Source organism: Aethalodelphis obliquidens, unplaced genomic scaffold, assembly GCF_003676395.1.
Source record: "Aethalodelphis obliquidens isolate GAN/ISIS:26980383/991018 unplaced genomic scaffold, ASM367639v1 scaffold51, whole genome shotgun sequence".
NCBI classification, from domain to species: Eukaryota; Metazoa; Chordata; class Mammalia; order Artiodactyla; family Delphinidae; genus Aethalodelphis; species Aethalodelphis obliquidens.
Genome location: NW_020837995.1, coordinates 8,130,837 through 8,143,369, shown reverse-complemented (window position 1 = coordinate 8,143,369; position 12,533 = coordinate 8,130,837). Strand labels below are relative to the sequence as shown.

The following is a 12,533-nucleotide window of genomic DNA, read 5'->3' as shown; positions in this document are numbered from 1 at the left end:
AACTGAGACAGAAGAATGGGTAAGTGAGCTGGAAGATAAAATGGTGGAAATAACTGCCAGGGAGCAGAATAAAGAAAAAAGAATGGAGCTTCCCTGGTGGCGCAGTGGTTGAGAGTCCGCCTGCCGATGCAGGTTCATGCCCTGGTCCGGGAAGATCCCACATGCCGCGGAGTGGCTGGGCCCGTGAGCCATGGTCGCTGAGCCTGCGCGTCTGGAGCCTGTGCTCCGCAACGGGAGAGGCCATAACAGTGAGAGGCCCTCGTACCAAAAAAAAAAAAAAAAAAAAGAATGAAAGAATTGAGGACATTCTCAGAGACTCTGGGACAACATTAAACACACCAACATTCGAATTATAGGGGTCCCAGAAGAAGAAGAGGAAAAGATAGGCTCTGAGAAAATATTTGAAGAGATTATAGTTGAAAACTTCCCTATCATGGGAAAGGAAATAGTCAATCAAGTCCAGGAAGCACAGAGAGTACCATACAGGATAAACCCAAAGAGAAACACGCCGAGACATATATTAATCAAACTATCAAAAATTAAATAAAAAGAAAAAATACTGAAAGCAGCAAGGGAAAAGCAACAAATAACATATAAAGGAATCCCCATAGGTTAACAGCTGATTTTTCAGCAGAAACTCTGCAAGCCAGAAGCGAGTGGCAGGATATATTTAAAGTGATAAAAGGGAAAAACCTACAACCAAGGTTACTCTACCCAGCAAGGACCTCATTCAGATTTGACAGAGAATTTAAAACATTTACAAACAAGCAAAAGTTAAGAGAATTCAGCACCACCAAACCAGCTTTACAACAAATGCTAAAGGAACTTCTCTAGGCAGGAAATGCAAGAGAAGGAAAAGACCTACAATAACAAACCCAACAATTAAGAAAATGGTAATAGGAAAATACATATCGATAATTACCTTAAATGTAAATGGTTTAAATGCTCCAACCAAAAGACACAGACTGGCTGAATGGATACAAAAACAAGACCCGTACATATGCTGCCTACAAGAGACCCACTTCAGACCTAGGGACTCATACAGACTGAAAGTGAGGGGATGGAAAAAGATATTCCATGCAAATGGAAATCAAAAGAAAGCTGGAGTAGCAATTTTCATATCAGACAAAATAGACTTTAAAATAAAGACTATTACAAGAGACAAAGAAGGACACTACATAATGATCAAGGGATCAATCTAAGAAGAAGCTATAACAATTGTAAATATTTATGCACCCAACATAGGAGCACCTCAATACAGAAGGCAAATGCTAACAGCCATAAAAGGGGAAATCGACAGTAACACAACAGTATGGGACATTAACACCCCACTTTCACCCATGGACAGATCATCCAAAATGAAAATAAATAAGGAAACACAAGCTTTAAATGACACATTAAACAAGATGGACTTAATTGATATTTATAGGACATGCCATCCAAAAACAACAGAATACACTTTCTTCTCAAGTGCTCATGGAACATTCTCCAGGATAGGCTATATCCTGGGTCACAAATCAAGCCTTGGTAAATTTAAGAAAACTGAAATCATTATCAGGTATCTTTTCCGACCACAACGCTATGAGACTAGATATCAATTACAGGAAAAAAACTGTAAAGAATACAAACACATGGAGGCTAAACAATATGCTACTAAATAACCAAGAGATCACTGAAGAAATCAAAGAGGAAATCAAAAAATACCTAGAAACACAAGACAATGAAAACAAGATGACCCAAAACCTATGGGATGCAGCAAAAGCAGTTCTAAGAGGGAAGTTTATAGCAATACAATCCTACCTCAAGAAACAAGAAAAATCTCAAATAAACAACCTAACCTTACACCTAAAGCAATTAGAGAAAGAAGAGCCAAAAGACCCCAAAGTTAGCAGAAGGAAAGAAATCATAAAGGCCAGATCAGAAATAAACAAAAAAGAAATGAAAGAAACAATAGGAAAGATTAATAAAACTAAAAGCTGGTTCTTTGAGAAGATAAACAAAATCGATAAACCATTAGCCAGACTCATCAAGAAAAAAAGGGAGAAGACTCAAATCAATAGAATTAGAAATGAAAAAGAAGTAACAACTGACACTGCAGAAATACAAAGGATCATGAGAGATTACTACAAGCAACTATATGCCAATAAAATGGACAACCTGGAAGAAATGGACAAATTCTTAGAAAAGCACAACCTCCTGAGACTGAACCAGGAAGAAATAGGAAATATAAACAGACCAATCACAAGCACTGAAATTGAAACTGTGATTTAAAATCTTCCAACAAACAAAAGCCCAGGACCAGATGGCTTCACAGGCGAATTCTATCAAACATTTAGAGAAGAGCTAACACCTATCCTTCTCAAACTCTTCCAAAATATAGCAGAGGGAGGAACACTCCCAAACTCATTCTATGAGGCCACCAGCACCCTGATACCAAAATCAGACAAAGATGTCACAAAAAATGAAAATTACAGGCCAATATCTCTGATGAACATAGATGCAACATCCTCAACAAAATACTAGCAAACAGAATCCAATAGCACATTAGAAGGATCATACACCATGATCAAGTGGGGTTTATCCCAGGAATACAAGGATTCTTCAATATATGCAAATCAATCAATGTGATACACCATATTAACAAATTGAAGGAGAAAAACCATATGATAATCTCAACAGATGCAGAAAAAGCTTTTGACAAAATTCCACACCCACTTATGATAAAAACTCTCCAGAAAGTAGGCACAGAGGGAACCTACCTCTACACAAAAGGCCATATATGACAAACCCACAGCCAACATCGTCCTCAATGATGAAAAACTGAAACCATTTCCACTAAGATCAGGAACAAGACAAGGCTGCCCACTCTCACCACTATTATTCAACATAGTTTTGGAAGTTTTAGCCACAGCAATCAGAGAAGACCAAGAAATAACAGGAATCCAAATGGGAAAAGAAGTAAAATTGTCACTGTTTGCAGATGACATGATACTATACATAGAGAATCCTAAAGATGCTACCAGAAAACGACTAGAGCTAATCAATGAATTTGGTAGAGTAGCATGATACAAAATTAATGCACTGAAATCTCTTGCATTCCTATACACTAATGATGAAAACTCTGAAAGAGAAATTAAGGAAACACTCCTATTTACTACTGCAACAAAAAGAATAAAATACCTAGGAATAAACCTACCTAAGGAGACAAAGACCTGTATGCAGAAAACTATAAGACACTGATGAAAGAAATTAAAGATGATACAAACAGATGGAGAGATATACTATGTTCTTGGATTGGAAGAATCAACTTTGTGAAAATGACTATACTACCCAAAGCAATCTACAGATTCAATGTAATCCCTATCAAACTACCAATGGCATTTTTCACAGAACTAGAACAAAAAATTTCACAATTTGTACAGAAACACAAAAGACCCCAAATAGCCAAAACAATCTTGCAAAAGAAAAACAGAGCTGGAGGAATCAGGCTCCCTGACTTCAGACTATACTACAAAGCTACAGTAATCAAGACAGTATGGTACTGGCACAAAAACAGAAATATAGATCAATGGAACAGGACAAAAAGCCCAGAGATAAACCCACGCACACATGGTCACCTTATCTTTGCTTTGGGTAGTATAGTCATTTTCACAAAGTTGATTCTTCCAATCCAAGAACATAGGAGGCAGGAATGTAGAATGGAGAAAAGACAGCCTCTTTAATAAGTGGTGCTGGGAAAACTGGACAGCTACATGTAAAAGAATGAAATTAGAACACTCCCTAACACCATACAGAAAAATAAACTCAAAATGGATTAAAGACCTAAATGTAAGGCCAGATACTATAAAACTCACAGAGGAAAACATAGGCAGAACACTCTATGACATAAATCACAGCAAGATCCTTTTTGACCCACCTCCTAGAGAAATGGAAATAAAAACAAAAATAAACAAATGGGACCTAATGAAACTTAAAAGCTTTTGTACAGCAAAGGAAACCATAAACAAGATGAAAAGACAACCCTCAGAATGGGAGAAAATAATTGTAAATGAAACACCTGACAAAAGATTAATCTCCAAAATATACGAGCAGCTCATGTAGCTCAATATCAAAAACACAAACAACCCAATCCAAAGATGGGCAGAAGACCTAAACAGACATTTCTCCAAAGAAGATATACAGATTGCCAAAAAACACATGAAAGAATGCTCAACATCACTAATCATTAGAGAAATGCAAATCAAAACTACAGTGAGGTATCACCTCACACCAGTCAGAATGGCTATCATCAAAATACCTACAAACAATAAATGCTGGAGAGGGTGTGGAGAAAAGGGAACCCTCTTGCACTGTTGGTGTCAATGTAAATTGATACAGCCACTATGGAGAACAGTATGGAGCTTCCTTTAAAAGCTAAAACTAGAATTCCTATATGACCCAGCAATCCCACTACTGGGCATATACCCTGAGAAAACCATAATTCAAAAAGAGTCATGTACCACAATGTTCAATGAAGCACTATTTACAATAGCCAGGACATGGAAGCAACCTAAGTGTCCACTGACAGATGAATGGATAAAGAAGATGTGGCACATATATACAATGGAATATTACTCAGCCATAAAAAGAAATGAAACTGAGTTATTTGTGGTGAGGTGGATGGACCTAGAGTCTGTCATACAAAGTGATACAAGTCAGAAAGAGAAAAATAGATGCTGTACGCTAACATATATATATGGAATCTAAAAGAAAAAAAAAAGGTTCTGATGAACCTAGGGGCAGGGCACGAACAAAGTCACAGATGTGGAGAGTGGACTTGGGGACATGGAGAAGGGGAAGGGTGGGCTGGGACGAGGTGGGAGAGTAGCACTGACACGAATACACTACCAAATGTAAAATAGATAGCTAGTGGGAAGCAGCTTCATGGCACAGGGAGATCAGCTCAGTGCTTTGCGACCACCTGGAGTGGTGGGATGGGGAGGGTGGGAGGGAGACGCAGGAGGGAGGGGATATGGGGATATATGTGTGCATGTAGCTGAGTCACTTTGTTGTACAGCAGAAACTAACACAACACTGTAAAGCAATTATACTCCAATAAAGATGTTAAAGAAAACCAAAAACATGTCTCTAATTGCCTATTTGAAATTAGCATCAACCTACTCTACCATTATTTTAACCTCAATATTAAAGGAAAAATAAATGCCTCGTCTCTACCAATCAGGTACACTTTGCTGAGTTTTCTCAAAGATACCATATCCGGCAAAATTTACTTTTAACCCTTAGAATCAAATCAGATACTAAATCCCATTAACACTTTATCTGGAGGAGCCCAGCTGTCAGGTAAAACACTTAGCACAGTACCCAGCAGGTAGTAAAAGCTTCATAATTGATTGCTATAACTGACAAGCACACACAGAATAAGAAAGCCCTCAAACAACCTGATTTGTACAACCTATAATCACCAGTCACCTCAGCTTCTTGATGCTGAGAGTTGGATTGTAGATAGTGCCACAAGCAGTTTGCTGGTCCTCAGAAGTCTTCACATCTAGGTCCTCTTCCCGCAACAGTCTCTCAGGATCAGAAGGGAGATCCTTCAAGGATATTATCTCATGAAAAGGAGTGGATGCAAAACGAGCTGCTCTAGCGAAGTCACAAGTGTCTTCTGGGTTAGGACAAATAGTTACATTCCTGAAACCTGTGATAATAGCATCCTCACTCAAGGGCTCAATTCCTGTAAATTCATCCTGAAAAACCACAAAAAACTTAGCTCAAACATTTCAGTGAGCATATGAATGGCCTATCTTTTTTAGTGAAAGAGATACATATTAGATAAGTGATTTTTAACACAGGGTGCAAAAGCATCATATCAGAATCTCTAGAGAAAGACAAATTTAAAAAGCACATTATTACATTTGAGGAAAAAGGTTTTGTATTATGAAAACAGCAAATTATATATCATCAAAAAATACACTGTGAGGATTCTCCATACAAAGGAAAAAAACTGGACAATGTTTTTTTCCCAACCAATTTCACCTAGGAACTAGAGGACTAATGCTATTTTTCTTCTGGCTTTGGCCTAGAATATGTTCCAATAATCTGCTATCCTCCTAGCTTTTAAGTCTTTTTCTTTGACAAATGTTTAATTTCTATTTTATTTCTTAAAGGTAATTCATGATCATGGTAGAAAATATGGGAAAAAAAGTATAAAATAATGGAAAACATTTAAAATACGCCTTTGTCGCCATAAAAAAAAACACCTTTGTCTTTAAAAGTAATACAGGTATATAGTTTTAAAAAGTCAACTAGTTTAAAAGGATATATAGTGAAAAAGTCTCCTTTCCACACTTGATTCCCCCTGACGTCTCCACTCCAGTTACTACTCCCCAGAGGCAACTGCTATGACCATATACATCTGGTAGGATACATGCACAAGCATATTCTATGCATTTAAAAAAGAGGTTTTAAAACAAGTGAAATTATAGCATCTATGCTAGTCTATATTATTCCTTCTCATTATATTTTTTAGTATATTTTCTGTGCTATTAAAAATTCTTTAGAAACATGATGGTAACATTGTGGGTTTATCAGAAGTTGACCTAATGTTTTAGGTTATCCCCTGTTTTTCACTGTCACAAAACTATTTTAAATATTCTTGTAGATTTAAATCTTTAAGAATATGTTAACTTTCTTAGGAATAATTCATAAAAGTAGAACTATCAGGTCAAAAAGGTAATTGAACACTAAGTGTCTTTATACATACCGCCCTCAGAGGGATTGTACCATTTTATACATTTACCTGAAGTACACAAAAGTGCCTATTTCATTTAACCCTTATAGATACTAGATATTAATTTTCTAAATCATTACCAATATGATATATACTCTGAATTTCTGACTCAACATTATTTAGTAGAGGTGAGACACATCTAGAAGAAACAATAAGTGAAACTAAAAAATTGTAAGATTAGAGTAAAATAGATGTCTGCAGTCTAAGAATACATTTTATGAAATTCTACTTATGGCCCTATTAGTTTAGACACTTCAAATTTTTTTTTTTGGTAGGGGAAAGAATCCTGGTAGGTACCTATTAACAAAATTCAAGTAAGAGGTTTAAGACAAAAAAACTAGATTGAGACTTACCCCTTTAATAATTTAGTCCATCCTTGAACAGCTGAACCTAGAACCACTACCTCCAAATCTAGCCTATCCATCTATTCTCTGGTGGTATTCTCCAGAACACAGTATGTAAAACTTACTCTTCTACATCATTATCTTTTCATAGCAGTCAGTGGACTACCTATATTAGAATTACCTGGGAAACTATTTAAAACAAATAAAAATACATGCTTGGGTTTTATCCCTGGAAATTCCAATTCAGTATAGTTGGAATGGGGCCTGACCACCTTTAGTCATAAATGGCTCCCGAGGTTCCTCTGGGTTGCTGGAAATTTTCTGTATCTTGACATGGGTGAAGACCGCACAGATATTCACATATATAAAAATTAATATGTGTGCAGTTTATGAATATAAAATATACCTCAATAAATAAGTAAACAAAAACATGTTTGAGTCATTCCCTAGGATGTGGAGAATATACTGTTTTAAATCAGTGTTTTAAATCACTGTAGCTACTGATCATGTCTCCCCTTAAAAGTCTTCAGATTAAACATACTCAGTTCCCTTCAATCTCAAGACAAGTTTCCAGATGCTGGTTTAAGACTTCAATGAAATGCCACTGATAAAGTTTATTTACTTTGTCTTGAATATCTACACAGGGTCTTTTTTTATCCTAAGTATTATCATGTCACTAGTCCACAGTGATTAAAATAAAACATTACTACAAAAAAAAAAGGTTCGTTCACATAACTCTTTCATTGCCAATGTTTCATAAACATTTTATAAGATCCTTGGCTTTCAAGGCAGTGATTTTTTTCCCCACTTTAAAAAACTGAGATATAATTAACATACCCCAAACTTCACCCTTTAAAAGTGTGCATTTCAGTGGTTTTTAGTATATTCATAGGGCTTTGCAACCATCACCATCTAACTCCAGAACATCTTCATCACCTCAAAAAGAAACACCATATCCATTTGTAGTCACTTTCCAACCCACTCTCTCCCTAATCCCCTGGAAATCCCTAATCTACTTTCTGTCTTTATGGATTTGCCTATTCTGGACATTTCACATAAATGGAATCATACAATATGTGTTCTTTTGTGTGTGGCTTCATTTTAGCAGTGTTTTCAAGGTTCATTCATGTTGTAAGATATATCAGTACTTCATTCCTTCTTATGGCTGAATAATATTCCATTGTATGGATACACAACGTTTTGTTTATCCATGCATCAGTTGACGAACACTGGGCTGTTTCCAGTTTTTGGCTATTATGAAAAATGCTGCTATGAACATTCATGTAAAGCTTTTTGTGTGAAGATATGTTTTAAATTCTTTTGGATATATACCTAGGAGGGAATTGCTGGATCATATGGTAACTCTATGTTCAACATTTTGAAGAACTGCCAAACTGTTTTCCAAAGAGGATGCATCATTTCACATTCTCACCAGCAAAGTATGAGGGTTCTAGTTACTTCCCATCCTCACCAACACTTGTTGTCTTTTTGATTATAGCCATCCTAGAGCATGTGTGCAACATTTCACTGTGGTTTTGATTTTCATTCTCTGATAACAGATGGTTTTGAGCGTCTTTTCATGTGCTTATTTCAAGCCAATAATTTTCATTTTAACCCTAAACTTTTGTGAGAATTGAATGAAACTATCCACTAGTCCATTTATATAAACTTAGGGATATTGCTCCTTACACAAACATCTGGAGATACATCCTCATTTGAGGTGATGCTTTCTGAAGTTTTGAGAACTGCAAGGGGCCTTCGTTGGGCTAAAACCCGTGGGGGATCTGCAGAAGGACTGGAAAAAGACATATTTCATTCAGCAATTTTTCTCTTAACATAGATAACAGTAACCCCCTGTTTCATCCTCATTTATAATAATAGAAAACTTTTAATTGTTGAAACAAAACAAAACCAAAAAACCCCTCAAACCTGATAGTCTTTTTTTCTGAAAGAAGAAATTCATCAAAAATGGAGAAAGGTACACTGGAACCTATAGAAAGAGAGACTAAATTTACACTCTTAAGAGTAAATGCCCTACTCTTCAAGACAACTAGGTCAATTAACATTTTTGCTGTTTGAAAGCATAAAGACAATTTTGCTTATCTTTTATAATAAATAATTTCAAATATATAAAAGTAGACGTCATTTAATAACAATTACCTAAACATGGATGATCTTGTGTCATCTTTATTTCCCACTACTACTCCCCCAAACCTAACCCAATTCTGGATTATTTTGAAGCAAATACAAAACACCGTATCATTGCATATGTAAATATTTTAGTACATATTTCTTAAAGAGATAGCCTCTTTTTAAAAAGCATAATCTCAAAACATGATCATACCTATAGAATTAACAATTTCTGTATTCAAATATCCAGTCAGAGGTTTCACATTTTACCAAAACTTTCTAGAAAGTTTGAATTAGGAATGCAAAGTAGATTCATACACTGTGACTAGTTGAAATGCCTCTTAAATTGCTTTTATTTTATAGGGTTTTTGTTTTTGCTATTAATTTTTTATTTTAGAAACTGGGTTGTTTGCCCCATAATGCTGGATTTTTTGCCAATTATATTGTTTCACATGTTCTTCTATGCTTTGCATTTCCTATAAATTAATGGTTAGAATTAGAGGTTTAATCAGATTCTACTGAATTTTTTTAACTACTTATAGATGGATATTCATGTTTCTACCACTTTTAACATGTTTCTGAAAAGACAACAAATTTGAATATAAAATAGCTTTAGTTTTAAGCTTTCCCCCTCATTCTTCCAAAAAACCACTTTCCACTCTTGGCTGCTGGGTACTACTGATATGCTTAGCTAGAGTACACTAACTAAAGTGGAAGATTATTTTGTAGTTAGTATAAATTTAAATTACATTTAAACGAAATATTTTAAAGCAATGAGTTATTTTATAAAAATATTCTTTCAAATGTCTAACATATCTTGAATCATATGCTTATAACTGAATTCCATGATTCAAATATAACAGTACCTTAGTCCCTCTCTCTGCTTTCTTTCAAATCCTTTTACCACAATCAAGAAAAGTATTTACACTTATTACATAATGCCTTTGTATCAGTAAGTTCTTCATGAGATTGTCAAATAAAACTCACTTTTAGAATGAGGCTGTTCTTGCCAAATGTTTTCTGCAAGTGAAGTTTCCCTGTGAAGAAATTTGTTTTAAAACATGTGCTTAGTACCCACAGAAAGAATTATTTAATCCTTAAAAGTCCAAGAGGTCTTTTTATTAAATATAATCTTCTTCACTCTAAGATAAAGAAAATATTCTAGTACCATTAAACCAAATTCTTTAAGATAGAACCTTCAGTCATTAAAATTGTCATAGAATTATATTTGATAACAGATGTTAAGTTACATTAACAGTATAAGCAGATTACAAAATGGTAAGCTTTCATTTTTATAAAACAAAACCAAAACAACAAATAAGAATATACCAATGTTAATACTAGTCATCTCTTGGTAGTAGAAATGGGTGGTATTATCATTTAAAAAATTATTTGGTTGTTTTTATAAGAAACATGTATTTTTTTTAATGGAAAAAAGCCAGCACCCAGACCTCCCTCATCAGCATCAAAGCTTATGTTGTGACAAAGACTTGGAAAAATCATGTCTCAATACTATAAAAGTTAAGGAGACTTCAAGTCACTAGAGAGTCAAAGGTCAGTTCTAGATGCCCTCCTATAAGCACCATCCCTCCCACCAATGCGGTCCTACCTGGCACAAGAGTTTACTGGGCAAACAGAATTGCATAGAGCCATTCCTGGTATTTCCTGAGACTCTGAAACAATTCGCAGTTCAGCTGTCTCCTTTGTAGACATCTTCTCTTCTTGCTATTTGCATTAAATAAACAAAATCAATGTGTCCCTACTATATAGAAAATGCTACCTATTCTCAAGTTTTAGTGCCAAAATTAACTTTACTATACTCTTCCCCTAGACATATATTAACCATATAAAATGTCTGTACCACAAAAGTTCTTCCCAATAATTTATGTTCCCAGTATAAACTGGTACTGTTGTACTCAACTGAGTAGTGGCACGGAAATACACACTAAATTTCTTTAGCTAATCTCATTTTAATGGAACATAACTAGAATAAAAATCTAAAGTAAGAAGTAACAGAATAGTGCTTTAGAGTATAACTAAGAAGTCAATAGTCAATAAATTGCATCACTTATATGCCACAAATTCCATTTGAAGTCACCTGTTAAAATTACTTTCCTGCTCAACTTTACTGATACTAATAGCAAAGAAACTATCAGAAACTGAGTGGGTCTGACAGGACTTTTTACTTTCTATATTTTTATATTGTTTAAATTTGTTTCAATAAGCATTAGTTGTATGTATTGAAAAAGAGAATGACCTGATCACTTGCTCTTTCTTGCTGAGTAGTTTGGATTTCTTTTAGCTTCTTCTCCATCTCTTCAATCTGCTTCTGCATTTCTGCTCTCTTCTCTGCACTGGTCAGTAGCTCAGCTAGAAACAGTGAAGTTGGCTGAGGCATTACTCCTCATAGCAATTTATCCTGTCAAAAACTGTCTTTGGGGCTCATGTCCTCAACGTATGTTAATATTACAGATGAGAATGATACAAATGGAGCAAAGCCCTCAACTTGAGGTCTAGGTCTCTATTATTATTATTATTATTTTTTTGCAGTACACGGGCCTCTCACTGTTGTGGCCTCTCCCGTTGTGGAGCACAGGCTCTGGATGCGCAGGCTCAGCGGCCATGGCTCACGGGCCCAGCCGCTCCGCGGCATGTGGGATCTTCCCGCACCAGGGCACGAACCCGTGTCCCCTGCATCGGCAGGCGGACTCTCAACCACTGCGCCACCAGGGAAGCCCCAAGGTCTCTATTATTTATTCAGTCAATAAAAAATAGAATATCTATTATGTGCCAAGCACAACTTTAAGAATTTACGTTTTAGTGGTACATAATACAAAGTCCTTGGTCATGTGATGCTAACGTTCAATTTGGGACAAACACAGAAATTAACAAGAAAAATCAGTTTTAAAAATAAAACTAAATAGGTGATGTGAGAATGTGTCACTGGGTAGGGGGATGGAGGTCAGTGGCTACTTAAGACCAGAGATCAGGGAAGATCATCTAAGAAAGTTACATTAGAAAGCTGTAACCTGGATGACAAGGGGCCAGTCATATAAAGATCTGGGGAAAGATTTTAGGCCAAAGGACTAGCTGGCACAAAGGCCCTAATGCAGGAACAAGATTATTGTGTTCAAGGATCCAAAAGAAGGCCAACATGGTTGTAGCACAGATAGAGGGAGCAAAGTAAAAGATGAGGTTGGAGAGGTAGGCAACAGCCAAATCATGTAGGGGTAAAGACACTGTACTGCATTCTAAGACAATGAAAAAACACT

At 35.8% G+C, this 12,533-nt stretch overlaps 1 protein-coding gene across 1 annotated transcript in view; it reads right to left on the bottom strand.

Annotated features, from left to right (window-relative positions):
* The window catches only part of BUB1B (BUB1 mitotic checkpoint serine/threonine kinase B), a 59,268-nt gene that overhangs the window by 15,526 nt on the left and 31,209 nt on the right, over window positions 1-12,533 (bottom strand). Inside the window, exons 10-15 of the mRNA XM_027083862.1 lie at window positions 11,519-11,631; window positions 10,871-10,986; window positions 10,249-10,298; window positions 9,061-9,121; window positions 8,821-8,926; window positions 5,470-5,744 (exon numbers count right to left, since the gene is read on the bottom strand). Coding sequence (XP_026939663.1) covers window positions 5,470-5,744; window positions 8,821-8,926; window positions 9,061-9,121; window positions 10,249-10,298; window positions 10,871-10,986; window positions 11,519-11,631 — 721 coding nt within the window. The remainder of the gene's footprint in view (window positions 1-5,469; window positions 5,745-8,820; window positions 8,927-9,060; window positions 9,122-10,248; window positions 10,299-10,870; window positions 10,987-11,518; window positions 11,632-12,533) is intronic.